Below are 27,932 nucleotides of genomic sequence, written 5' to 3'. Positions count from 1 at the left end.
ATTTGTGAATTCTGGGGACCCAAGTCTAAAGCCAAAAAAGACCCCAAACCCCATGGATTAATCAGTTTTGAGAATAAGATCCCATCTGTTCTTCCCTGGCATGTAAATTTAATACTTTACCGGGTCAGCTTGAAAAAACAAGGTGCTGTAGCCAAGAGGATACTTCTGCAAAGCATTAACTTTTAGCACTGAATAAAGGTTAAGAACAACTCTGTTTAGTTGGATCATTTCTCCTGTATTTTTAGATTCTATTGAGGCAGCTTCCTCAAAGACCTGTCTCCTTTCCCTGGAGTACTACCGTTGTCCTAAAACACCCATTGCCCTTTTTTTTCAAAGCCAGATTAACTGTTTTGCTGATATTAATAACCATGAAAGTAGAGCAGCTATTTGTCTTTGCATGTTGGTGGGTGCTTTAGGTATAGTGGTAGACGATAGTTGACCATAAACTTACTTGTACCTAGCTTGCGGTAGTGTTTTGGGAACCACGTCTATCTTTCTTTACATGTAACTGGAAATAATTTTTACTTCCCAATTTACAGAACTGCACAAGAAAAAAAAACCAAACAATGTAATTTGACTGTTTGCAATGTCATTGAATTGGCATCAGTAACATTTTTGGGAAACACTGTGAAGAGAAATTGGAACTTGATGGGAGAATCAAATACTGCATTTCCTCATCTTATTCCTTAGGATCTTTCTTGAGTTCAAAGAATCTTTAGTCCTGCAGAAGCAAGCTTTTTTCTTCTGAAATGAGAGGCCACTTGTCTAGGGCTGCGTATTAGACGTGTACTATGAGCATACCAAAATAGAGACGTATTGTCTTGAATGATGCTGCTCATAGTGTTTGAGAGGATGCACTTCTCGGTGGTTCCTGCACTCCTCCTCTGTGTTCCCTTTTTGATCCTTGTGTTTGTAAGTAACAATCACTTGGCAAGTCCCAGACGTTGGAGTGAGTGTCTGGTGACAGATTGGATGTGTTACCGTTTCAGTCCCTGCATATGCTCATAGGAATCTTGTCCAAAAGGTAGCTCATTGTTTTGTTTGTACTTCTGCATTCCCGTTACCTAGCACAGCTGAGATGCCTTCCTTTTTCCTCATTTTATGATCAAAACATACAGTTAACTTTTTTAACTTGCTGCAGTAAAGACATCTCGCAGGCATTGCTGCATGTAGAAGAATTGGAACTGGAACTGCTTCGCAGCCAGGACTAAGTACACAGCATGACCTCTTCAAGTTTCTAACGACAAAGTTCCCTGTCTCCAGAGGAGGTCCGAGAAGGCAGACACAGGCACTGGTGCTTGAAGGCATTCATGCCTCTTCTTGTTTGCCTGCCTCAGAGTTTCTTATGACAGTTTGCTTGGTTACTATAACATTAACGATTGAACTTATAATTAAATAGTAACGAATCATGATGACTTACTATTTATTTCTTTTCAGTTACCCATGGATGTATAGTCTCCACAATCAAACTGTTTCTTCCAGATGGAATGGAAGCTCGATTGCGATCAGAGTAAGAATAAATATCCATTCATTTGTAACAAAAATAAACTACTATATAATGAGGATTTGATGGATATTCTGTTTAAAATCAGCATAGGAACATTTCTTTTCCTGCGGTCATGCAAAGAAAATAACTGAGAGCATGGTTCTTTTGCAGGCACTATGAAAAATAAATCTCATTTCCTTGTCACTGTTAGAAATTAAGGCAACTATGAAAGAATAAAAAAGTTCTATAAAATAATAAAGAAGTTCTTATCAAGTCGTGCTTTTCTTACTGGTTGTGGTTTAGTGTACTGGCATGTAGTACATATCACAAGAAAATACAGGAAAGAAGAAAGCAAATGAGCAAATCCTCCTTCTGTCTCCTTTTTTTATTTGGGATTATTATTTTTGTCCTTTGAATGCACGTAGACTGCACTAAAGTGAAGCTAATGGTGTCTCTGTGTGTGTACACATAACACTGTTTACTGTATTACTTATCTGAAGAATATAATGTGTCCTCGTGATACAGTTACTTGGTGTCACAATGAAAGAAATCTTTGCTTGGCATAAGGGAAAAAAGAAAAAAATCATAAAATATGTTGAATGGAATAATGTTTGGAAACTCGAATATTGAGAGGGTATTCTGTATATATGTGGAGAAAATTTCAAAGAGCAGGAGAAACAAAAAAAATGTGAACATTTTGTTTGTAGTAACTGAGTGTGAATTACAAATGACAGAATTTTAATTATCTTCCATCCCCAGCAATTGTATGTTTTTGATTGTTTATTTAAATATTCTTTTATTATTAGCATCCAGAAATATTTCATGATGCTTTAGGGTGTCTTTGCTTCTGGGAAGATAAGTCAAAATAAATTACTATGGGAAACTTTCAGTGTAACTGCATGTCCTAATAAGAAATCGTAGAAATGTACGGTGTTGCATTTTCATCAGAACTAAAAATTTAAGTATAGTATTTGTTCTAGTGAAAGTATACAAAAATCTGTAAGTTACCAAATATTATTTTACTCAGTTTGATGAATTTGTAAATGAGAGTAGTATATCCACTGTCTCTTCATATCTATTGTTTCATGCATGTAAATTGGTTTAAACCTTAATAAATTTAAGTTTTTAAAAAATAAAATATTGTGTAACTACTGAAATAAAAGTTGGTAAAGAGACTTTTTAGAATAGACCCTGGATTTATAATTTGAAAGTAATTCTGTAACTTTGAAAACATCACTCAACATAGTATTAACTGTCTTTGCATGTTTGTATATTGATTTTTCATTTTTATGTGAAGAATAAACTTAAAAATACGAAACATCTTGATTAAACACACAGTACTAGGGATCTTCTGGATTTTTCAACTGCTATTCTGCGCTTTGTGTTCACTTTTAAATTTTTTTTCTTTTAGTGTTATCCATGCTCCATTACCAAGTCCTGTTGACAAGGTAATTCAGTAATTTGCTGTTTTCTGCCTTATTCAACCACATGCTGTTTTCTGACTTGTTGAAGAAATGGTGAAGTCCAGTTACATTTAGTTGTGTTCTCCTCTGCCTATTTTTACCTGGTTTCATATTTTGAGTGACATTTGAGGTAGAGAAAGTAGTGCAGCATTGCAGTGTATGCTTTAAGGTAGCTTGATTTCTTACAGTGTGTCACCTGAAATGTGGCTTTGGCGGGGGGGCGGAAATTGATGTTAAGATGGCTAAATTTCCAGGTACAGGTTAACTGGCTAACAGGTCTTGGGTACTGCATAATTTGATACCTGATCTGTTCTGTGGCACCCAAGAGTAGCTTATGATTTGGTGTTTGGGTGAGGTCTGTTGTCCTTGTATCTTGTTTTTTATGGAGGAGAAGCTGCACTTGACAGGCTGGAAAGTGCTCTCACATGTTCCAGAGAAGATTGAGACCAGACCTCTCTGCTCCTCTTGTACAGCCAGAGTCACTCACTGTAGAGTCACGGAGTCAGTAATGTCTAGTGTAATTTTAAACTCAATTTTGATAATATTGACTTGTAGCAAAGCTGTTAATAGATACCCCCTTGAGACAAGTGACAGGAATTGATTGTCTGTCTAACCATGAAAAAGGAGGATTAACTTAAATATGTTTGAATCAGAATTTTAAATGTAAAGAACAAAATTTGGAGAAACTACGGAAACTTATTTGTGAAGTCAGCTACCTGAGGAGTTCATAGACTTTACATTTATGTTGTGGTTTCAAAACAGCCTATGTAGCTTGAATCCAGGGCAAGGGCAGACATTCTGAAGAGGGACTGCAGGTATAACTGTTTTTCAAACAGCTTCAAAAGTATGTCAGTGTAGGCAGAGCCTACAGGAATTAGTAAATAAACATGTTTGCCGCCCCCCTCCCAAGTCCATAACAGTTTCTGGGACTGGAGACAAAGTATAAAGTAAGACTTACCAAAAAATAGGCTTTGTTAAGCCTTGCAGTGGCAGTGACGCGGCGTAGTAAAACTTTAAATAAAAATCAAGGAAGGTGATGGTGCTAATGTACAGCCAGAACAGTTGTGATTAGAGATAACATAGGTATTCCCCAAATCTGAAACAGGTACTTACAAAGGGGAATGAAGAAGGTAATAAGTCAACAGAAAACATGCGATGAAGAGTGTGTGTGTGTGACGATGACATGGAATTGGAATATGAGAGACTTTATTTTCAATTCTGGAATCCTCTGATATCTGTTTGTCCTTGGGTTGAATGGCTTCAACTTTATGCACCTTGTTTCTTTGTCAGTTTAATATCAGCTGAAACAAAACCCTTAAACTCCTTGAACCACCAATGTGCCAGGAACTTGTAAGGACATTATCACAGTGGGACCTCAGTCCAGAGTTGAAGTTCTATGATTCTAAAAAAAAAAAAAAAAAAAAAAAAAAAAAAAAAAAAAAATAACAGGACAGTAAATGATTGAAAATGCTACTTGTTAGATAATCTTAAGACTACTTCCATGACTAGATTTAAGTTATTAATTTTGCATTACTTGAGTTTAATGAAAATCCAAACCCATTTTGATTCTTAAAGTCTTTTATTTTTCAGGTTGCTGCTAACACTCCCAGTATGTATTCTCAGGAATTGTTTCAGCTTTCACAGTATCTACAGGTAATTTGTCTGTTGACAGCGTTAGTTTGGCTAAATATTTCATCTTTTTTCAAAACACAGATCTTATGCTCTGTATATCTTTGGCTTGCATTTGTAAGCCAAAACATAATAAGCATTTAACTAGCTTTTTCTGTACTGAAATAATGTAAAACGTGTTGTAATTGGACATAGTATTGTTCTATGTGAACTTTTGGGGTATTGCATGAGCAGTATGAACTATGACTTCTATAAAAGAAACCTGAAAGCTCCCTTTTTTAATAGAAGGCTCCCTGAACACGATATATCTGCTTTTCCTGGCCTTTCTCCTCTCCTACTTCACTGTCCCAAACTTTTTTTTTCTCTCAATATTTTTGGCATCATCTGCTGCTGTGGATGTACTGTGTACACCTGTAAAAGTTTTGGCAGAACAGAAGAATGGCAAAACAAGAGATCATTTCATGTGTCAAGAACTAGTTGGTTTCTGTGAATATAATTTCTTAGTGTGAATATTTCTGTCCCTGTATTTATTGGAAAGTGTCAAGGATGGGACAGAGCTGGTAGCTTTTATTCCTCATTGTCATCCCCAGCCTTTCTGTGCCTGTTCCTGTGTCAGTTTTAATAGGTGTGTTTTTTTCCTAAGATATCATGTCACAAAAGGTTTAGACTGCAAAATGGCAAGACATATGTTATGTGTGTGCTAACATATGTAAAAAACTCTTTAGAAAGGATCATAAAATCAGCTTTCTGGGAAGGATGTGAAAACATTCTTGCTGGTAAATTCCATATAGCTTTAGTTTATGTATAGTTCTACTGACTTATTTTGCCTGTTTTTCTTGGGTAGTGGCAATTTTTATTTGTTCACATCAATGATGAGGCTTTTGAGACAGATACTAATATTATATGTTTTTGCCAACATAGCAGGAAGCAGCTCAGGCAGATGCTTTTTCTTGAAAGGCAAAATACATACTCGCTCACCAATCTGTTCATTCTCTGTGTCCTGGAATTGTTAACGAAGATGCTCTATCTTAGTGTCGTAAAACAAAAACAAAAATAGTAGTTCTTGCTTGGCATTTTTCTTTTGTGACCTGTTAACAGCTCATTGCATGGGAGCTGCCAAGCTGCCTTTTGGTGTTTTGAATTTTGTTACTCAAATTACTGATAAAAGTCTAAGTGTTTTTAAGTCTTGGAAAGAGTAACTCGTTACTATGAGTATTCAGCATGTGCAACATATGCATGAAAAATGAAGGTTTTTAGGATCCTGAGGTTATAGGATAACATTTTCTAATTAAAATAACCCAGGTAAGTGTATGGATGGACAAAATGGGATGGGCTGAAAGTTTTGAATGTGTGACAACACTTGCTACTCACCCTTCCATTTTTTCCCTGTATTTTATTATCTCTTATATTGCTTCTGTTTTTCTGAGTTGTAGCTCAACTGACTGGTGCTCTGCTCTCTCCTCTCTTCATAGGAAGCCTTACATCGGGAACAAATGTTAGAACAGAAGCTGGCAACCCTTCAGCGACTACTTGCTGTCACGCAAGAGGCTTCAGATACTAGTTGGCAGGTATTTGCAGGCATCCTTTTCCTCTATGGACTGAGATACGCAGTGGTGTATAAATTTTAGCTGTTAATTTATAAACAATGGGAAAGAAGCAGCAGAAGAAATTAAAAGCTTGTGGTGATTCTCAAACTGTGCAAAAAATAATTTTTAATACATTTAGTGTTTATGTACCAGTTTGAAATAACTGCTAGCAGTAAGTACTCCAATAAAATTAAAGTCTTTAAAGCAGAACTCTACTGGAACTACATAAAGCACGTGTTAATACTAAGGTAATACTTCTTCTCTGCTAGGCTTTAATAGATGAAGACAGGCTGCTATCAAGATTAGAGGTTATGGGAAATCAATTACAGGCATGTTCAAAGGTAAGTAGTTCACTTAAAGTTGAATATTAGGAATGCTGAAAGATAGCTCTTTGAAGTGTTTTGAAATTAGCTAGTTATACGAAAGCAGTTGGAACATAAACTTTCTGAAATAAGCCTGTGTAATTTTGTTAATCTGAATAGCAGGAAAACTGTAGATCTGTTCTGTATTTCATGGATTCACTTTAAATCTAGACAAATGGCTATTTTTCAGCATTTTGTATCCCAAATGGTTTCTTTTGTATATGCGTATAGATGTGTATATAATAAAATACAGAAAAGGAATTTCTGTCATTCATGAGAGGCAACCATTCTGTCCCATTTCCTACGGATGTTTCTTTCCAAATACGGATTTGAAAAAGGGCATTATCAATGAGCTGTCTGATATTCAGAGACAGAATAACAAGTATGCCCTGCCTTGATTGTTGTTTAGGCCACCTACGCCTGCCTTAAATTTTTATTTTTTATTTTATTTTCCTCTCAAGTGCCTACATTATAAGAACTTTTTTTGCAGGTCCTGTTTGAGGTCTTTCAGATGGGACCTTGTAGGTCTCTGGTTTCTCAAACTGTAGGTCTCCTAGGCTTCATGTTGTCTTAGCAGTGTCCAAAAACACCCCACAGTTTTCCTATAATCAAAGTTGATTGTTGAATGTATGCTGCCATACATACACTTCAAAAAATAACTGGTTTACACCCAGTCATGTCAAGGATCTTTGATCCCTGATTTATCTGTAACGTTTTCCTATCTACCAGAAATTGCTAAACATTTTGGAATAGAACAGGTCTTATCACAATCTAATATATTTAATCAGCAAAATACTTATTTATATTCTGTCTTTGTATCTGAATTATATGTACAGAATCAGACAGAAGACAGTATACGAAAAGAGCTTATAGCGTTACAAGAAGACAAACACAACTATGAGACAACAGCCAAAGAGTCCCTGAGGCGGGTCCTTCAGGAGAAAATTGAAGTGGTCAGAAAACTGTCTGAAGTGGAGGTACTGCAGTTTCATGCCTAGTCTACTGGAAATGCTGAAATATTTATAACTGCTGCTACTTAGATCCCTGTTTTGTTGCCTGTAATATGCCAGTATTTGTTGTATTGTGGCACTTGCAGTATATTTAGTAGTAGTGTTTGTTGCTCCTATTGGACAATACTTAAATTGTTAAAAGGTTAATGAGAAACTATACTTTAACCTTCTCCTTTTTCTGCTGGATTTCAAAATTCATGAAGCTGTCTTACAGAAGTTAGTATGTGTGAGAAATAAGTGAGGGGAAAATAACATACATACATTAGAAAAAATGCTGTTAGACCTTATTTAAACTGTAAAATTTATGGAAACGTAAGCTTAACTGCTTATACAAATTACACTTAAGAATGAGCTTTTAAGAATACAAAGTGTTGGACAACACTTCTTCAAATAAGACTTCTACCCCTATAATATCTCTCATTAATATCGTTTGATTTATTTTCTCTTTCCATTATAATTATTTGCTATGTTCCCTTGGATCAAGAAACATCATAAGACTTAAAATTAAGTGCTCAAAGCGTCTACCCTCTTCATGCTTTTCAGAGGACATGATGCATATAGTGCTGTAGTAAATAACCTTATGAGATTTCAGTTAAATACACCTTCTTATATTGTAATAGTTCTTGACAGGTTTATTAAGGTTGGAGTTTTATGTTTACTTCTAGCCTTCTTCTCCTTTCCAATCCTATACTAAGAGAAGAATCTTCTGACTTACTTATTATACTTTTTGCTCTTTACTTTGACTCTTGGGGCAGAAAAATTAATTTAGCTTTAGTAAGAGATTTGCTTGAGTGCTTCCTGCCACATACTTTCCTCTCCACACAGAAAAATCGTTGGCTCCTGGTTGAAAGTTTTCCTTTAAGTATTATGTAATGTAGTTTTGAATGCACTTCTGTTTAAAGGTGTTTTGGTTTGTTTTGGTGGTGAAGAACTAAGAGCTTTTTTTGTATGAATGAAGAAACAAATCTTGAGCTGTGAGCAGGAAACTCTATACACCATTTAGTTGTTCTGTTTATCAGCAGCTGATGTAAACTTCTGGATCATTCCTTGCCTCCTGAAGACACAGCTGCCCCTTGAGTAAGGGGATCTTAGTTTAGATGCCTTTCTACATTATGGAATTCAGAAAAAGATTTAGAACATTCCCTTGGAGCCATTTGGCTTATATAATGTGTTAAATCTTCTTTTAAGAAGGCTGAAGGCTTTTAAGCTGGCTGAAATGTATGATGAAATCTATCGATTACATTGAATCACAAGATACTATAAAACTTTCACAGTTTATCATAAAACAGAAGAAAATGAGGAAGATGGGGATCACATGTTTGGGTTCTTTATTCCTATCAATCACAATTAATTTTATAACCTACTGTACGTTTTTTGATTTGGGGTGGTTTTTTTACACATGCATGAAGCTAATATCTTTTCACATAATCTGTTCTTTATGTAGAACATTACAAAGGTTTGTATACATAGTGTTTTTGCTAGGACTTAATTAGCCTTAATGATTAATTATTAATGAATTAGACTTAATGATTAGGAGCAAAGCAGTTAAATATGATTAGTTACATATACTTTTTGGAAAAAATAGGTCAGCTTCAGTGTTTGGTAGGTTACTAGTCTCTGTTTTTTTATTTATTGCATAATAATTCTGTCTTACAGCGGAGTTTAAGTAATACAGAAGATGAATGTACTCACCTCAAAGAAATGAATGAGCGGACTCAGGAAGAATTAAGAGAATTAGCTAATAAGTACAATGGAGCTGTAAATGAAATTAAAGATCTTTCTGACAAGCTAAAGGTAATGACAGAACTTCATCTGGCTTATAATGATACTATAATGCATGGAACAAATAAATACAATTTAATTTCTAATGTAGCAATCAAGGGTTAAGAAACTTTTTTACACAACAGGTAAATGAAAGAAAGATGCGCATCATCTTTTACATATTCTTGTGGTTTACATTTAATGTACTTGAAAGTGTCATCAGTTAAGTAAATTGCTAAAAAGGTTCCCTTTTTGTTAATGAGAATGAAAACTAGAATTAGAAATAAATTTGCATTTCATGTTGCCTCTTTGTGCAGTTACAAACATACCTAGACTACCACATAGGTCCTTTGTGCTGAAGAACAAAGTAATCACGGTATGATAAAGCCTGTTCCCAAAGAGTCTCCAATCTAGATAAATAGCAGACGTGCAGGAGGAATGTAGTAGTGTTTTCTTTGTAGACCTAAGACAGTTGTTGCATTTGTCTTGGATAAATAGTGGAATTTGAACTTAGGTTCTTTGAGTCCTAGTTCAGCACCTGAGACAGATTTTTCTTTCCAAATTAAAATGTTAAATTGCTGGTCTGAAGACCATTGGTTTCCCAATTATGAGTTAATTACTGCTGCTGCTGAGTATACACAGAAAGATCAAAATTGAAACTTATTACCTAGTTTTGAAGGAGGAGAGTCTTTGAAACTTATTGTCATGAAATCCAGCAAGGAAAAAAATGTGGCTTTCAATCAACTTGGTCTGTGCAATGTACATTCAGTTCAGGAGGACTCTGGGGTTTTAAATGATTTGAGATGCTGGGAGACTTTGGGTGTTTCGTAGTTCTTGGACCCTGGTACTATTTCTGTAAAACTTGGGTTCCTCACACAAAAAGTTAGTTAAGATGTTTTGAGATTCTTTCTCCCTGTTCTTGTGCTTGAAGTGAAGTTTATAGAAAAATAACAGTAGAAGAATTTTGCATTGTTTCAATTTTCTTTATCTGACTCTAGCAAAGAAAGTTACTTATGTACATTTATTTATACAAAAATCAAGGAAATCTATTACTTTACCTGTTAATTTTGATTTGTTTGGGGATTTTTTTAATCTTTTTTGAGCAGGTAGCAGAAGGAAGACAGGAAGAAATCCAACAGAAAGGACTGGCTGAGAAAAAAGAATTGCAGCATAAAATAGACGAAATGGAAGAGAGAGAGCAAGAGCTTCAAGCAAAAATAGAAGCTTTACAAGCTGATAATGACTTCACCAATGAGCGGCTAACTGCTTTACAAGGTTAGTCACTAGTGGGGAAGAAACTTTGATTATTTTGTTTTTCTTTTAATCTGTGAAATATCTTTTTCTTGGACTTCTGTTTACAGTACGGTTAGAACATCTTCAAGAGAAAACTCTTAAAGAACACAACAGCTTAGGTAGGTGTGATCAGTTTCTTATTTCAAGCTGGTTTCCAGATTTTGTGTTCAATTATTTTTATTATAATAATCTTGTAGTCTAGGTGTCTGGCAAAAGAATAATATTTTACAGTTACCTTAGTACTGCATTGTTCCCGGTGTCACTTGTTACCACTGAAGGCCATGTGGCCACAACAGAATGCCAGTAGAGGGCACTGCCGTTGTGAGTGTTCAGACTTCTGGGTCATTGCTCAATTTAGAGCTCTGTTTGTACTCCCTCAGCTCCAAGATTTTGAAGGTTTTTGTATACATATTTATATAAAAGGATTTCACATATATATCTAGTAGGCCGTAATTCTTTGGATGATAGTAACCTCTTATATGTTTGAACAAATAGGAACATGATCTGTAGTGCAAGAAAACACATTAAATTTTGCCTGTTTTGATTAGACACTTTGAAGGAGGAGGTAGTATGAAAAGCCAGATGCATTTCACAGTGCTGTATTTATAAAGAAACAAAACCCAAAACATTTTGCTTGGTTTCAGAAATAATACCCTTTCTTAATCCTAGGCATACAAGTTGACGACTTCATACCTAAAATTAATGGGAGCACAGAGAAAGGTAGTGTATCTTAAGGCTACCTTTTGTCTTACGGTTGATGTTTGAAGATGAACAAATTCAAAATGTTCTCTGAAGTTTTACTTGAAATAACATTCTCTCAAAAAAGGAAATTGAATTTGTCCAGTCCTCTGACCAGCATTTTTTGCTTAGACTTTCAGTCTAGGTGTTTGTAGGAAGTTCTGTAAAAGGTAATGAGCCTGCTTGGAAGTCGTCTTTTTTTTTTTTTTTTTTTCTGCTTGTTTTTGGACTCTCACTGGAATCGATAGGAGTCTAATGAATGATGTCAGGTTTATGACGCAAGCAAGTGGAAAACTCATTGACTTTTTTCCTCTTAATTTTATTTTCCCTTACAATACAGACATATACCATTTTTCTAGTAAATTGGGTATGGTAAGTAAAGTCAGCAAAACTTTTTTTTCTAACTATAACATCTGAAAAATGTGAGTGTATGAAAGATATAAATCATGGAAACTAACTTTTTTAAAAACTCGCGAATGTCTTTATGTAAAACAGGAATGAATACAGCTTGAACTAGCTGATGGGTTTTTTTAAAGACCAGTTAGTTTAAGCGAAGTATTTTAACTAATGTGTCATAACACACAGTTGAAGATTTTTAATAAAGTTGTCTGATAAAACTATGTCCAATATCACATATAGCAAAGATTATTCCGGTTATAATTCTAAATTCACTAAATTGTTCCATTGGCTAAGATGTGTAGATATGTTTGTCCTCTTACATTAATTTTAAATTAAAGCTTTCTTAGGCATTTGCTGTGCCTTGCTAGATAGCTCTGAGATATTGTGGTAGTATTAGTTGGAAAGTTGGGGCACTTCTAAAAGAACTCATGGTTTTAACTAATATTCACAGTGTTTAAGAATTACTGTATGTGTTTTTGAAACAAAATTCTAAAACTCTCCATGCTGTAATTCTTAGCTCTTTACCTTTTTTTGTATTATAAATGAAGAGCTTCTTAACTAGGGAGACCAATAGCGAAGTCAAAGTAGTTAATCATGGCGTAACCTCATGTCTCTCTGTTATTTGGAGCAGGAGGAGAGGTCTGTTAAATGCTGACAGGAGCTGTTCAAAAACCTCCCCTTAATCTAAGTGCTAGATATCCCTTAATGTCTTAGTGTTTTAGGCACTTAGCTATGACGCATGCTGAGACTAGCAAGCAGGGGACTTAATGTCTGTTCCCAGTTGTCTGGACTGTCATACTTTGTTTTTAGATAGATTCATCTTGCTGATGCATAATTTTAGGTTGGTAATACTCTTAATGCTTGATAGAATGGTTAAGACGTAAATTTACTTTTAATTTTTTTAAATCTTCCACCCCAGGAAACAATTAACTTCTTTACAAAGCAAAACTGAGGTACTCTATAGGGATTGTGGTTCTTCATTCTAATCATATAAACTGTAAAAAGACTTTGAAAATTAGGTTGTTGAAGATTATTGGAAAAACTTGCAATACTGTGAACAAAAGTAGCATAGAGCTAAATTGAAACGTTTAGTAAAAGTTTTCAAGTTTCGAGTGCAAATACGTATTCTTTTAGAGAAATACTTCGTAACATCACACTAAATAGGATGTTTTTAAAACAAACAGGTTGTTTTGTTTGTTTTAAAATTGTTGTGAGGAATGTCCTGCTAGTTTTTTTTAAGACTACTCTCTTATCACCCTGAGTTTAAAAATTGTCTGAAATACTATTTCAAATTTGAGTTCATTATTATGTGAAAATACAACAAATATTTTTATATCACTGATACTCACTTTTTTGTCAAAGTTGAAGAAGCAGTCCCTTTTTGACTTATTTTGGATTGCATAAGAGTCAGAATGTCATCTGGATGGATGCATGAAAATAGAGATTCCTCCATCCTATGAGTAACAGTAGAACTTGTGCTTAAACCTGGGAGTTTTAAGAAGCTGTCTGCCAATTTTTTCATTATGAATATAGACAACATGAAATTGCTTATTCAACATTGTGTGTTTATACAGTATATCATCTTTTTCTGTCGTGCATCTCCCATGCTATTTTGTTATTCTATATTTTAGTGTAGTTTTCCATGTTTTCCATTAATCTGTTATACCACATTCTTCTGCATCTCTGCTATACTTGGTTCATCCACATTGCTTTGGCGTTTTAGAGCTTGCTGGCCTGTGTTCTCTCCGTGACAGTCTGTGCCTTTCTGCATCTTCCTGTCCTTTATCTAGCCCTCATATAATGACAGATGGGCTGTAACTTTCTTTGCCAGATTTTGGATTTTGTTCTTTTGAAAGCAGCAGGAGGCAGTTACTGTTATTTTTGCCGAGTAGTCTTGCAATTTTAGAAGAGCTAAGAATTTAGGGGTTATAATGTAGATTCAGCAACTTTGGCAGTGAAAGAGGTTGTAGATACTTTACATCAGGGAAAGACTTCACAGTTGAAGGCAGAAGTCAGAAATTCAAAATATTGGTTCTTTGTGCTAAATAGCCTGTAAGGGAATAAAAAAAGTCTCCTCTGTCTGTATACAAAGGTATTCATATACATCTACCCCACCTCACCCCCAAGAGCAAAATGGTAGTAAAACCCTGTAAAATCAGTATGCTTTTTAAGATTCCTGTTGTCTGTCTGTCTCAAAACTTCAGGTCAAGGTCTGTTTAGAGGCGTACTACTTAGCTGTCGCAAGAATAAGGATTTTACATTACTTTTTTTTGTGGCTGTCCATAACTTTAAAAGAGCCATACTTCGAGTAGAGGAACTAAGAACTCATGCTTTAGTCTCTCTTGAGTCTTTTTATAACGAAGTGTATTAAGGTGATGATGGTTAAGCATTCATTTTGTCTCATTGCCCATATGGAAATTCTGGTGCAGAAGAGAGTAACTTGCTTAATACTTCATGCCACTGTTAAAGGTTGTGTAGAACTGCGGTACTGCCATAAGTGGTGTATTTCTCAGTGAGTTGCTCCACACCTGGCTTTCATATTTAAGTTCTGTGAGCCAGATATTATATAAAGAAAGACAGGAGAAATTTGTGTAAAGTCATTTAGAGGATCATGTTAAAAGGCTAAAAAAAAAAAAAGTTAAATACAGAAAATAAATGTTATAGGCATTGTGCTGTCTTTTAAAAGCCTTGTCCTTGTGGGTTAGGAAAAAAGTTTACTTTCTAAAGTAAGTCTGAAATACAGTAAAGCTTAGTGTTATGTATTTGATCTTAACAGCTAAGTTTCTGATATCAGAAGCTAATGAATGAACAATTTTGTTAGAATGTAACACAGTTTGCTAGTTTGTGAAATAAAGAGCAGTCTTTTCAGATTGCTAGACTCTTGAGGTCAAAGGATTTTTGAGGTTCTTCAGAAAGGAAGTGTTAGCACCTTTTTACTTGAAGAGGTTCAAGACTCTGATTGAGTTGGGAGCTGAACAAGGTCACATAGAAGGACTTGGGTAAACCTGAGAATTGAGCCCAGTTTTAGGGTCTCTACTGCAGAACTGTCCTCCTTTCAAAAATTGTTGTTTCAGTGCAGTGAAATTTGTTTTAAAATTAAAGGGAGATACTTAGCAAGACTTTTAAAATAAACCTTTTTGCATTTCAAGAGGGTATAGATACCTAGATACAAAGAATAAACATGAAGACTAAAGAAAAATTATTAAATGGCCTTTTAAAGCTTATAAAAACTGCTGAAGAATATACGTTAAATACATGTTTCTTATTTCTTCAATGCTTGGATTTGGTATTTGCATTATCCCTGTCTGATTATGAATTAACAAATGGGTGGAAGTAGAGAGATCAGTGCTATAGAGTTGCATGTTTCAGTATTGTATCATCTTATGTATTCTGAATTTATTGTGATTTAAATATCACTTATGTGCATTAATCTTTTTGTCAAAATTATGAAGTTGTCAATGGAAACTTAGTGGAAGTCATTTGTCACCACCTAACCTGAATGACGACTAGAGCAAATGCCGAATGCAGAATGTTTGGACTTTTAGTAATTGTTTTTTATTAAATTTTGTTAAATAAAGGGTTTTTTTAAAAATAGCTTCTATTGAGGTAAGGGGCTTTTTATTATTCTTAAGAACTGCTATTAGATTTTTTTAGTATTGAAAAGTACCCTTTGAAAAACACAGTTAAAGTACTTTCTTCTGATCAGTTCAAGAGAGTAATCTATTTTCTAATATCACTCAGACATCATTTCAATTACATGTCTTGTCTGCTTGCATATTAATTCAGATTTCAAAAGTTCACTGTAAATACACAACTACAAATATTGTTAATATATCTTTCAAATTTTTTGTTGCATCAATTTGAAAATGATAAGAAGATGTAAACTTCAGTGTTTCTTTCTTTACTAGAGCACTTTCTTTCAAAGAGTGGAGGGGACTGCACTTTTATTCATCAGTTCATAGAATGTCAGAGTGAGTACAAGAGTGTTCATCACATTTGCTTTAAAAACACAGAAAACCCGGAAAAGGTGGATAAAAACCAGAATTTGTCACTACAATTTACTATTTCTGTAGTAGCAGAAATTTTCTGAGCATAGAATTGTGGCATTGTGATGTTAAGCAGATGCCTGTAGTAGTAAGAGGAAACCTTTGCTCTTGCAAAGCAATGATCAGTTAATTCATTATTGTCCTCAACCAGTAAAAGCAAGTAACAGGTACCAGTAAAATGGTAATGTTGCCACATGTTTCAAACTGAGTGTAATTTTTCAACTGTTAAAGTAAGAAGTTGAAAGCCTGAAACTGTCAGTTCAAGCAAACATCATGGCAGCAGTAGGACAAAGAGAAGGTAATGACGCCTTTTCTTCATTTCACATGTCTAGAATTTATCTGATAATTAAAGGTCTTACACATTCTTCAAATTAGTTATTATAAAGAACAAAAAGGAAAACAAGACCATCATTTTTATGTGGAGATTTAAGAGATTCTTTTAAGAAAAATATAACAAATACGCAATACCAATCTTTAGAAAGATGTGTTATTCTGGAATGAGAAACATGTTTTTCAAAGCAAATGGCTTTTGAAAATGAGTAATGAAACAGCGCAGTCTGCCTATCTATAATTAAAGAAAAACTTAAGATGTTAATACTTTTTGTGCACTGGGAGAAAAATATCATGAGGATGAAAAGAGAAAAGTGCTATCAAAATTGAAAGAAAATGCCTGTGTAGAATAAAGAATTATTTTTCGACTTGAGAGTTTACAGAAATTATGTGCCTAAAGTTAAGCAGGGAGAAGTATTTAAAAGCAAAAATAAGGCAGTATCTTTTTTGACATTATGCCCGTTGGACTCTTCCCTTTTAGGTTTCAATAAGGAAGTGTAATAGACTTGTTTGACTTCTTGTGGTATTGATTGCAGAGCTATAAACTGAATGACAGGCTACTGCTAATGTGTGTCTAAAAACATTTAAACTTCATTTGAAAAATGTTTATTTTTAAAAGTGGATGACAGGTAGCTGTCTCCTATCAGGCAGAAGTTTAAAATAGCTTTAAATTTTGAAAAGATCTTGTATGAATCCTCTTGATTCAGGAAATAAAAATGAACTGAAGCTAAATGTTTGAGTAAAATTTTTTGTCGAGAGTGAAAATGAAGAGCACACCGAGTGATGTTCAAATACAAATGGGTTGTCTGTTTTCATTGTTTGGATGTTAGCATAACCTGTTCTAGCAAAACTTGTATTAGTATCATCTCTACTGAGAAGCAAATGCGACCATCAGGATCTAGCAAAAGATCCTAACATGCAACTGAAGTAGTAATGAGAGTAAAATAAAGTCAACGTACTTATGCCTCCCCTTTCTTGAGAGATTGAAAGCGAGAGTAAAGACATTGCAAGGCCTCAATTGCCTCCTTTTTAAAAGAATGAATACGAGTTCAAAGGGTTCAGTATTCTACTTTTTTTGCAACAGGGAAAGTTTTTAATGTTTAATCAAGTACGAAAAAGATTTAAAGTCAACAACTCATGTATTTATTTCTGGACTGAAAGTTTGCCCTTCCCAGGTTCAAGTGTGTTTAGTTGGTCCCACAAAATCATGCGGTTAAAAAACCTGTAAACTGCAGGATCTGTTACTTTCATTTTCTGTATAAGTGCTACCCCTCAGTCCTCCTCCTGCTCTTTGCTCTCTGCAGCAGTGAGGGTGGGGAACTAGTGGGGAAAAAAATTATAGTTTCAGAGGTGCCACGAACTGGGGCTTTAAGACATGCAGCAATTACTGAAGTGTAGAACAATATCATAAAGATTGGAAATACTGAGAAAGAAGATGTAGTTCATCATATGATTCTATGCTTTTTTTGCCCAGAGGTGTAGGAGAGAGACAAGCAGGCTTATTTAAAAAATAATATTATAAAAATCCCAGAAATAGGAGTCACTCATTGAATTTGCATTCAGTTTGCTGTTTCATAGTAGAAGCAGAGGAGTTAAAACTATAGGCTCTGCCAGCCATAAGAGAAATCTGAAAAGAAAGGAGAATTGAGGCAACTATGCAGTTTGTGTAGATGAGAAGGTTCTGACTTGTGCTGGTACAGCAGGTTAACGTGCTCATCTCCACTGTTCTGGGGAGGAAGCACTTAAATTGGGAAAGCATAAGCAGAGAAATGAGGAAAGACACCTTGAGTTAAGGAAGTAGAGTATGTAAGATAACACAAGAAGGAAAACTAGATTATAAAACAATACAGTATTCTCTACAAACAGTTGCTATAGAATTATAAGGCAATTGAAAGTGCCCATCAGTTAAGAGCAATCAAGACCTCTCAAGATACTAAAACTAGAGTTTTTTTGGTTGTGGAGAAACAATAGAACAGTAAAAATCTTAGTTGCAATGCAGCTTGAGTGCATAACTTGGGTAGCATTGTTTGTAAAATCCAGCTTCTGTAGGTTTTTAAGGATACTTTTAATTTTAAGCAGAGTAGAGCTCATGAATATCACCCAGTAACCTGTCCTGATCTACAACATCTGTAGAATGTTACGAAATCTTGCTCTGAATGATCTGGGAAGTCTGTTACTTTCTGATCATTACATCCAGTTCACTTGTTGTTCATCTCTTAACTTTTTTTTCCCCGAGTAACCACTAGTGAAAACCAGTGACAATTGCCAAGTTGACAACCAGTTGACAAACCATCAACAGCAAAAGTCATGGTGCTTCTTTTTGATTAGTACAGGATATGAGTTATTACCAAAAATGTTGATGATGTATAGAAAAAAGAGAGATTTGGTGCCCTGCTACCTTCCTGTTTTGCTCAAATCTAACCCTTCTTTCTTTGTGTCCTTTTTTTTCCTGATTTTGTGATTTATTTTTTTTTTTAATTTATGATTTGAAATGCAAGTCAACTTTTTGCTTCTTTACAAACTCTGCCTTTGATTATTTTTTTTTTTAATTTACTTATTTAAAATGGAGTAGGTTTTGGAGGGATTGAATGGCTATTTTCAAATTTTCCATTAATTCCTGACCTGCAGGTAGCAAGTAAAGTTAAACCTGTTAGTATTACTTTTTTCAGATGGTTTGAAATTTGGGGGGCGGCGGGGGCAGGTTTCCTTTCATAGGTCTTCAAAACTGGCCTGTGTCAAAGACTGATTTGATACAGAAACATAAATGTATTGAGAGCGTGTTACTTAAGTAGGCATTGTAGTCTTAACAGATCTCAACTATTATATTGCACATAGTGATAGGCAACCTAAATCTAAAAGGGACTTCTTAATTTGGAAAGACAGGAAATGCCTAAAAACCTAAAGGAAAGCTGCCTTTGAACTGCATTCATGAGCAAAAAGAAACATAAACTATCTTTAAGATGAATTGAAAACTTAACTTCAAAGCAGATTGTTTCAGTAACAATTACTATTATTTATGATATGTGTCAGTAACTCTTTGCTTTTTGTTAAGTAGTGACTGGATGGCATGAAAGAGAAAAATTATTTGTGCCAGCAGTTAAAGCCTGGGATCCTGACCCTAGTTTATATTTTGGTAGCTAAAAATGCCCATCTTTATTCACGGAAAATACAGATTGATTTAAAACAAAAATCAAGTTTATGAAGTTTTCTGAAATAGTAATATGAAAAGATGCAGAGATCTGAAAAGGGGAGTTTTAAAGCAGGTATGTCTGCTTTTACTTTCTGATTGTTGTCTGGATTCTGACATTTTTAGTGACTAGGGTGGTAACAGTGCAGAGTAAGATTCTGTTTAGTTCAATGACATCAACATCCAGTTTTCTGTGTATTGTTAAATATACACAGGCATGCTGAAATAAACTTTTTGTTGGCTTTGAAATACGCTAATGCTAGCATTCTTAAAACACAGAAACTGCTTACTTGTTTTGTAAGTTAGGAGATATGTCAGCCATTAAGTGAAAAACACCGGCTGTACCAGCTTTGGGTCACACTGGGCAAGGGGAGCTGTTAACTGCTGAAGTTCTTTGCTGAAGAAATAATGACACGAAGAAAACTTTTGTACAAATGTTGAAATTCATAATGAACATTACAAAAAAGTAAACCACCATGGAAAAAAAAAAAGCCTGCAGATTTTCTTAGTTGTAGGAATTGAGAATTCTTGGAATTGTAAAGAGCTGCTGCAAAGGTTTTAGTTTGGAAAAACATCTGGGTCAAGAAGACTAGTTTGTTTTGTACTATAATTATTTTGTTTTTAACAGTTACTGAATTGTGAAAACTCTAAGATCCAGGAATTCATAATGCTAAGTTTTCTTCTGTAAACTGATGATAGAACCCTATTTTAAGCTAGCAGTCCAGCGGCGATGAGGTGTTACCCCGTCAGATCAGGCCGTTGATAGCTACTTTGAGTGTATGGGTTTTGCATTCAGCTAATTTTTTCAGACGTATGGGCAGAATTCCTCGCTGCTTTCTTGCTGCCTTCTTCCCCAGCCCTCTTCCAGCCTCAGTTGAGTCCTGGAATAATCACATGTGAAGACTTTTGTTTAGATTTTTTTTATTTTTGAATGGCAGAGGACTCATGCTATCCCTCAGTAACTCTTCTTGAAGAGTCCTTGTGGTGCCGTCCTCAGTCTAGGCACAGTGACTCTCTCCGGCTCTGACTAACTCGAGACTGTTCTGAGCTTGAATGATGAGTGATTTCCTACAGTTGCTTGAGACCTGAAGCCAATCCTGAAAATACAGTGTGGTGTTCAGTGTATTTCTGAAGCAGGATTTTAATGATGTTGTAGGAATACAGGACAATATTTGTAGATAAAAGGAGATGGAAGGACTATCTCTTTTAGACTGGTTTGTCTGGCTGTGGGGAGGGAAGGGGACAGGACAAGCCTTTGGCCCTGCAAACCCTTCTTCAGTGGGATGGGGTTTGTTTGTTTTTTTGAAAGCTTGTCTGCTATCTAGGGTTGGAAAAGATACCTCCCTGCAAATTCTGTCCTGCCTTTGTCCTTAGATTGTCATGGTTACCGCAGCATGCCGTTGGAGGAGTACAGAGACTTCTTAATCTTCAGACCTACTTGAAGCTCGAAATACTGACTTAAGCTCACCATTTCTTTTTAATTAAAAGTTTGAAAAGGTTTTACTGTCATCCAGCTTCCTTAATCTGAACTCTCCTGTATGTACTGCTCGTCCAGTCTTCTCTGCATCTCAGTTCCCTGTTAACGGCGTACGGGGTAACCAGCAAACTCTGTTCCCTGCCTGTTTGTCAGGGATCTGGCAGGGAGGGCGCGGAGTGGAGGCACAGGCAGCTTCAAGCCTGGTGTTTCAGTGGGTGTTAACAGCTTTCAACGTTGTCTAAATTGCAAGATCTACTGCGCAGAAATTGATTGTGTGATCTGTAAGATACGTGACCTTCCATGATTTTGCATGTTGACATTGCTAGCCGGTTCTTAAGGAATTTGAAATACTGAAATCTCTGAAAAAGAATGAATTACTGGTTCACGAGTTCTTTCAGTGTCTTTGATTAATCCAAACCTGGTCTTCCCTTGGTCTTACTGTTTGCCTTCACATCCTAGCTGGAGTTAGGATGAAGTTAGCAATCCAGTCTCAAATTCCATGTTTTAGGTTTTTATGCACCTGACATACATGAATAGACTTCCCTGTCAATGCTATATGTAAACTCAATTTTTGTGAACCTGAATGTGATGCATGCACTTTCTTTTTTTTTTTTTTGGAAGCTTGTACAGCTCTCTGAAAATTTTAAGCTAAGAAAGGCTATTTCTGTGTACCTGTCATAGGCACTGTTAAAGCAGTTGTGATGTGGAGGTCGTTTCTCAATTGCTGTTTTACTGCCGTGTATTTCTAGACTTCAGCTGTATCTCTTGGATATCTATTTCAGGCAACCAGCTCTTAGAATCCCTTTTTTGATAACTATAACTTGAGAAATGTATTAATTATCTATTGCTCCCAGTTAGATTTTAAAAAAAGATCTTAAATTAATTTTCCTAACTTCTCATTAGTGAACTGAAGCATTAATAATGTCAGCTATTAAATTGCAGAAGAAATAATTATGTACTTTGTCACAAAGTTCCAGTAGGCTTGTGTGCTCTGTTTCATTATTCCATGCGAGAATAAAGTTTTTGTTCAAGCCTGAGTAGGAAGTAATATTATCAGCTTTTAATTTGGTCATGGAATGTAGTCTACGTAGATGTGTGCGGGGAAAAGCTTGCTTAATTTGAGCTTGGAAAGTAACACTTATTTTGTTTGGCAGACAAGATCATAGATGAAGGACATCTAACCAAAGTGGAAGAAACAAAGCTTTTGAAAGGTTAGACTTCTGGATTATTTAACTGTTTTTGAAGCATGTTTTTAATGTCACTTCAGTGCATGTTCTGTCTTAAAATAGCAGTTTGAGTTTTGTTGAATACTCACTTAAGAAAAAAATCAGTAAAGGGGAGGTATATTGTTTACTGAACTCTGCTCCAAATACTATTGTAGGGTAAAAAGATGTAAAGGAAACAATTTTTGACGATTGAGTGCATGAAATGCTAGTCTCAGTCTTGACTGAGTTCTTACCTGAATGTGCATTTTAAAAAAAAAAAAAAAAAAATTTGTAAATGGATTTAAATTTTTAGTGCCTGCATAGATTTCAAACAGTTTTTTGTAGGACTAGATAGAAATAATGTTTGGTCTCATTTGAAGTTTTAAATAGAACTGTATTTTAATTTTATTTTTTTCTGACTTACACACTCATAACTTGAAAAGAACTATTAACCTCTTAAACATGCCTTTTCCAGATAAAATACATCTGTGCAACTCTAACTCTTTTCTCTTCTGTATAAAACTAATAAAATATAAGGAGCTAATTAGAAAAGATTTATCTTGTCAGGGAACAATCATCCTTATCTTGCAGTGCCAGAATCAGGAATGCTACAAAGTGTGTAGATCAGTATTTCCTATGTGTCTAATAATCTTAAGATTTTTGGACTTGTAGGCTGACTCCACTGTTGTAGCTTTTTATTGAAGTCTAGACATACGGACTCATTTCTTTACCCTCTGTCCTTCTGCAGAGTGTTATTGCATTGAATAAACGCTGGCTTGTTAAAAGTGCTGGTATTTTAGAGACTTTTCAATTTGTCTTCTCTTACCTTAATGTATGAAATTGCACCTTTAATTTGTTTCCGTACGTAAGCTATAGACAACATGCCATATTTGGCAAAAGAATGCATACAATAACCGTAACATAACACTTGCGTGCCAGTTATCCTGCGAAGCGGTGTGCTATTTTTAGTGTTTGTTAATATATTCTAACTCATCAAGTAAGTATGATGTCAACACATTTTAATATACTTCATCATTTTGGCTATATTTATTCAGCTCGGTTTTATTATGGGAAATAGAGGCAACTGCTGTGAAATAATACAGTACAGGAAAGAGCGTTGGGCTTGTGAGTGCTTCCAGAATAGGAAGCAGGTTTCGGAACCATTTCTCTTTTTGCCTTCTGCTGTTTCAGATGTAGAAGCGGATGCGTCTTTCCTCTAGTGCCCGGTCGTGTTCCTTGTTTCAGGGGGAGGAGGAGAGGAGGGAGGAAAAAGCTGATGTACCCGAGGGCGGGTGGGAGAAGGAGTACGGGAGGGAGGTGGGGAGAGGGAGAATTAATTCAGCGGTTGGTTGGAGCTTGTGCCGTGCCTCCCGTTCCTCGCGGAGCAAGCAGGCTGTGTGTCCGGGTATGACCAGATATGGTAAAGTTAGTTGGATACAGATATCGCTCAGCTTAGCACTTCTGGATTGGCCACTACCGGAAGCGACATGGGTGAGGCTTTTAGGTTATACTTTTCTTGATCCTTTAAAAAGAAAGTAACTTGGTTTAGTAATTATTCCAGTTTTAATGGCAATCTTGTGAGTTTGATTCTGTATGATACGTGTGAAGTGCTTTGTATGGTAACATCTTCAGATATTAGTTAAAAACTTTATTCCTAAAAATAGGGAAGTACCCTTTTTGTTTTAGCAAAGGACCACCCCCAAACCTCAAATTTTCAACTACTCGGGTCAGTGTGAGCTTTGAAGCCATATGAGATAGGTTCAGAATAGCTGCCAGGTCCAAAGCCCTAACGTGCTTTGAGCGTACAGGTGCTTTCCCCCTCTCCCTCTGCACTGATTTCAGTTACATTAAGATAGGAAGAGTCTGGCTCTTGATCAGCTGCTTTGTTTGAATTTGCCGCCTTCTGTTTCATGTACCAGTGGATGTTATTCTGGCACGGAGAAATGGAAAACTCTTCATGTTAGATGAAGAGAACTTTGTTGTTGTTGTTGTTCTATTAACCTGTCTGTGTTTTGTCATCTTGCGAATTTCCCAGTGTAAGTGCACGGGTTGGCTTCAGTTCTCGCTTCCTTGGGCTTGGGGTTTTGTAGCTCTGTCTGTTCTCTTGCTACTTGAAAACAATGCGCACAAGCTTTCTCATGACTCCTTTCGTTTTTACCTATTTTCATATACTAACCCTATTGGTATAACACGATTTATTTATTGCTGTGCATCTTTCTTCCTCTGTCCTGGTACTTATTTGTTGCACCTACAGTACCTGTATGTGAAGAAATTATTTGTGTTCACTGTGCTTTCCTGCATATGTGGTAGAAGTAAATTCTGTATACTGGGGATGTTGTGATGATGCCTTTTTATCTCTCTCTCTCTCTCTCTCTCTCTCTCTCTCTACCTGGACCTTGTGACTCAGAGGAGACCTCTATTAATCTGTGGGTGGGCGGCAATGCTGTTAAAGCAAGGCTCTGCACAGTCAGCCAAGAAAGACTTCCTTATGTATAACCTCGCCCGGTTATACATAATGGTTCCTCGGTGACAAACGTACTGGGTTTGCCCACACGGGAGATGGTGTGCCTTTGTTTAAAGGACCTATCAGTACTAAAACGGAACTGTTATTAAAAAAAAAGAAAGAAGATGACAGCCTCAAAATTTGTTTAGACTCTGAGTCATGGATACTTCTGTGTAGGAAAAGGGTGCACTTGTATAATTAAGTCCCCTCACCTTTTGAAAATGTCTGGTCTCCATTAAAAAATCTAGAACTGGTAAAAAAAAAAAAGCCAAAACAAACAAAACAAAACCAAAAAACTGTGTGGCTTTGCTAAGCTGCATGTAATAATGTGGTGAGTTGTGTATGAACAGGTATTTCATGAAGGTATTTTTTGGTGGAAAGGACGTAGACTGCCTTCACTTAATACAATTTGAACTGAAAATTCTTTTTAGGAATTAGTGTATTAATTTGTATTGCTGTGATTCTTTACTGGTTCATATGACACTTTGTTTTAACAGTACAGTATATACAAGACTTGTTGCTATTATTTTATTCATCCAAAATACTGAAGCACGGTTGTATTCTTAATAGCAGTTTCTTTCTGACTGCTTACAGTATCTGCATTGTTCTAGTTTTCTTTTCTTGTTTGTTCCCTGATTGAATCAGCTTTTGCACAGAGTTCCAACTGGCAAGAATACAGCTTCAAACAAAAGTTCAAGCTGTGCATGAGGCAGTTGCATCCCCTATTAGATGCTAGGCTAGATTAATGACTTCAGTGATGCTGAATCCATTTTAGCCCAGGCTTACAAAGAAATAAGCAGCCACCAGCTTTTCAAGTGTTTCTTCAACTGTGGTGTTTTCTACTGACATTTAGCAGTAATTAAATAGATGTATGGAACAAATTATGATTAAGAGACTGAACAAAGCATTTACTAATTGTAGTTGATTTCCCTTGTCTCTTACAGAGAATCAAGGAAGAGTCAAAGAATCTGATTTGTCGGACACTCTTAGTCCAAGCAAGGAAAAAAGCAGCGACGACACTACAGGTAAGCGTTTAACTGAGGTTTCCGTAACATATAATTAGTTTGAATTAAATCACTTAATCACGAGCATTTGCTAAAAGAGCGGAGAAGGCATATATTACGTGGAGCCAGATACAAGCTTAAAGCAGTGTTGTCTCTTTTGTGACTTCATGATTAACTGTTGTAAAGTGAAAATAACGTAAAAGCTTCTCTTCTCTTAAAGAACACGTATATGAAAACTGTCTGCAGTCTACCTGCTTTCTGAAAGGTGTGGGGGTTTGTTCGTTCTTTTCAGATGCCCAAATGGATGACCAAGATTTAAATGAACCTATTGCTAAAGTAGCTCTTTTAAAAGGTAAACAAATTTTCTTTTTGTAACTTCAGATGCATAATCTGTATATATATCTTTTTGTCTACTTGTTTTTTATCAAATGTGCGTTGAAGTAGAGTGCTGAAATTCAAATGTTTTAATCATGGTAGTACGGAAGAGTTGCATTTAAATATCAATCATGATTCCTTTGGGTGTTGTTATATAAAAGCATACTTCTAAGTGTTAGTGTAGAAATAATTCATGCTTAAAGCAAGTTTCTATACTCACCAACACTGTTCTGGGAACTTACATGTTATAACTTCAAGTAGAGTTGAGAAATAGTTTCAGCATACACTTACGTTAGGGCTAATAGCTGTGGGGAGGAAGGATTCTTCCACCACTGACATGTTTTAAGCGCTGCAAAATTTTACTTGTATAGTTTCCATCACTGTCAGGAATGCTTCTGCTAGTTTGTACCTGATGGGTTAAAAAGAAAATCTAAATTTTTTTTTTAGTTAGCACACTCAAGATTTGAATTTCCTGTTGTAACTGTATTTAGAATGTTTGCTGAGCCTTAGCTTTTAGCTTCATAGCTATAAAATTAATTTTTTTTACTGCTCTTGGCACTGAAGGCATGTACTTAAAACTTGGTTAGCAAGCTAATATTTACATATTCATGAGCTGAAAAATTTTGTGGGATATTATTAGTTGTTACATTTAGCATACTGAAAGTTAATTTTGTGCTTTATGTACAATTAGACATTTGATAAGATCCGTAAACTGATGCTTATGTTGGGATTACAAGTAAAAAGGATGTCGCAGTTCTTCATGGTTCAGAAAGACAGGAAACAACACTGAAATTTAGGAGACCTGTAAAAGAGGTTTTTTCCTATAATTGTTTACACTTCTTTAGTTTTATGACAGAAGGACTTCCAAAACTTGCATCTATTATATATGTTTCCAAACAGCAAAACTACAATTGAATTTTATGTTTTCCAGTGGATACCACCTCAGCAAAGCAGATTAAAAAGGAGAGTTTGAGATACTGTGCATGGTCCATTTGGGTTTTACTCTAATGTCTGCAATTAATAACAAGTATATTCAGTGTCTTCCTTAGAAGGTAGAATCTCGTAATGACGTTCGTAGTGATTATGATTTCGGTAATAAATTTGGGTTCAGCAGCAAGTTTTATTTGAAAAAAAAAAGTTTCAGTTGAACGGCATGATGTTCATTAAGTATCAGAACTTTCAGTCCAGAATGGGATACACATTAAGGAGTTTGTTTCCTGTGAGCATTGTCACATGCACAGAATTCACAGCCGGAATAACCCTTTGTATGTAAACAGTACAGCAGAGAAACTGCATTCAGCCAGCTCATGTCAAAATTACGTTAATTCTAATTCTTACAGTTTTAAGGTAGCCAACTGAAGACTACTCTTAATTGGCTGGATTTCTTAGTTATCTTCTTGCAGACACATTAAAAGTAGTCCATGGGGCCCTGAGGCTGAAACCACTGATTCCTGAATTCTCCTTATATGCAAGTGAAGTCTTCCTGCGTTCTGCCAGAAAGGTTCGCGCGGCAGCCCAGGGCCACGACAAGGCTGCGGGGAGCGTGCTGCTTCCTGGATTAAACAGTCTCATGTCGCGGCAAGGGTCAGGTGTAGTTACGCATTTTCTCTCCAGGGTATATTAAACTGGCAGGGAGGGTTATTTGAGCTCTCAAAGGACTAAAATCAAGTTTTCTGTGGTAACGTGGAAGCAGTCTTTTGCTAATGTGGATGTTTTCATTGCTTCATCTGTCTTTACTCAGTTGAAGATTTAAACCATAACCATTACTGAACTTTTAAGTGAATAAGTAGAAAAACACCTATTTGGATAAACCGCTTTGCTGTTGAATTGCATATTGCAATTAGCTAAAATAATTGGAATAACTCTTTTTCTCTTGACACTATTTATGGGCATTCCTATTTTGCTCTCATGAAACCATTAAAAAATATCTGTAGAATGAATCATTTACCCTCGTAATTTTTATGAAGAGCCTATAAAGCCGCAGTTTTGTTTGAGGTTTTGTCAGAGAGCTACTTCATATGCCTGACTTTGCCCTAAAAAGGATCTTTTTTGCCACAGAAAGACTTTCAAGTGGATTT

The 27,932-nt window shown here is 35.6% G+C and overlaps 1 protein-coding gene across 1 annotated transcript; it reads left to right on the top strand.

Moving 5' to 3' along the window:
• On the top strand, positions 1-27,438 carry LOC104620741 (sarcolemmal membrane-associated protein-like; the record flags this gene model as incomplete). The annotated part of the gene is made up of 15 exons (XM_010287039.1): positions 1-142; positions 1,438-1,510; positions 2,898-2,934; positions 4,540-4,602; positions 6,051-6,146; positions 6,434-6,505; positions 7,363-7,503; positions 9,193-9,330; positions 10,404-10,572; positions 10,659-10,709; positions 11,260-11,310; positions 21,922-21,978; positions 25,420-25,500; positions 25,772-25,831; positions 27,258-27,438. Coding segments are annotated over 15 exons (1,412 nt in total), but the record flags the coding sequence as incomplete, so codon positions are not given.
• Positions 27,439-27,932: the final 494 nt, after the last annotated feature.

The sequence above is a fragment of the Phaethon lepturus genome, unplaced genomic scaffold, assembly GCF_000687285.1.
Source record: "Phaethon lepturus isolate BGI_N335 unplaced genomic scaffold, ASM68728v1 scaffold40465, whole genome shotgun sequence".
Lineage (NCBI taxonomy): Eukaryota > Metazoa > Chordata > Aves > Phaethontiformes > Phaethontidae > Phaethon > Phaethon lepturus.
The sequence above is the reverse complement of the archived record's forward strand: the minus strand, read 5'-3'. Positions and strand labels throughout refer to the sequence as shown.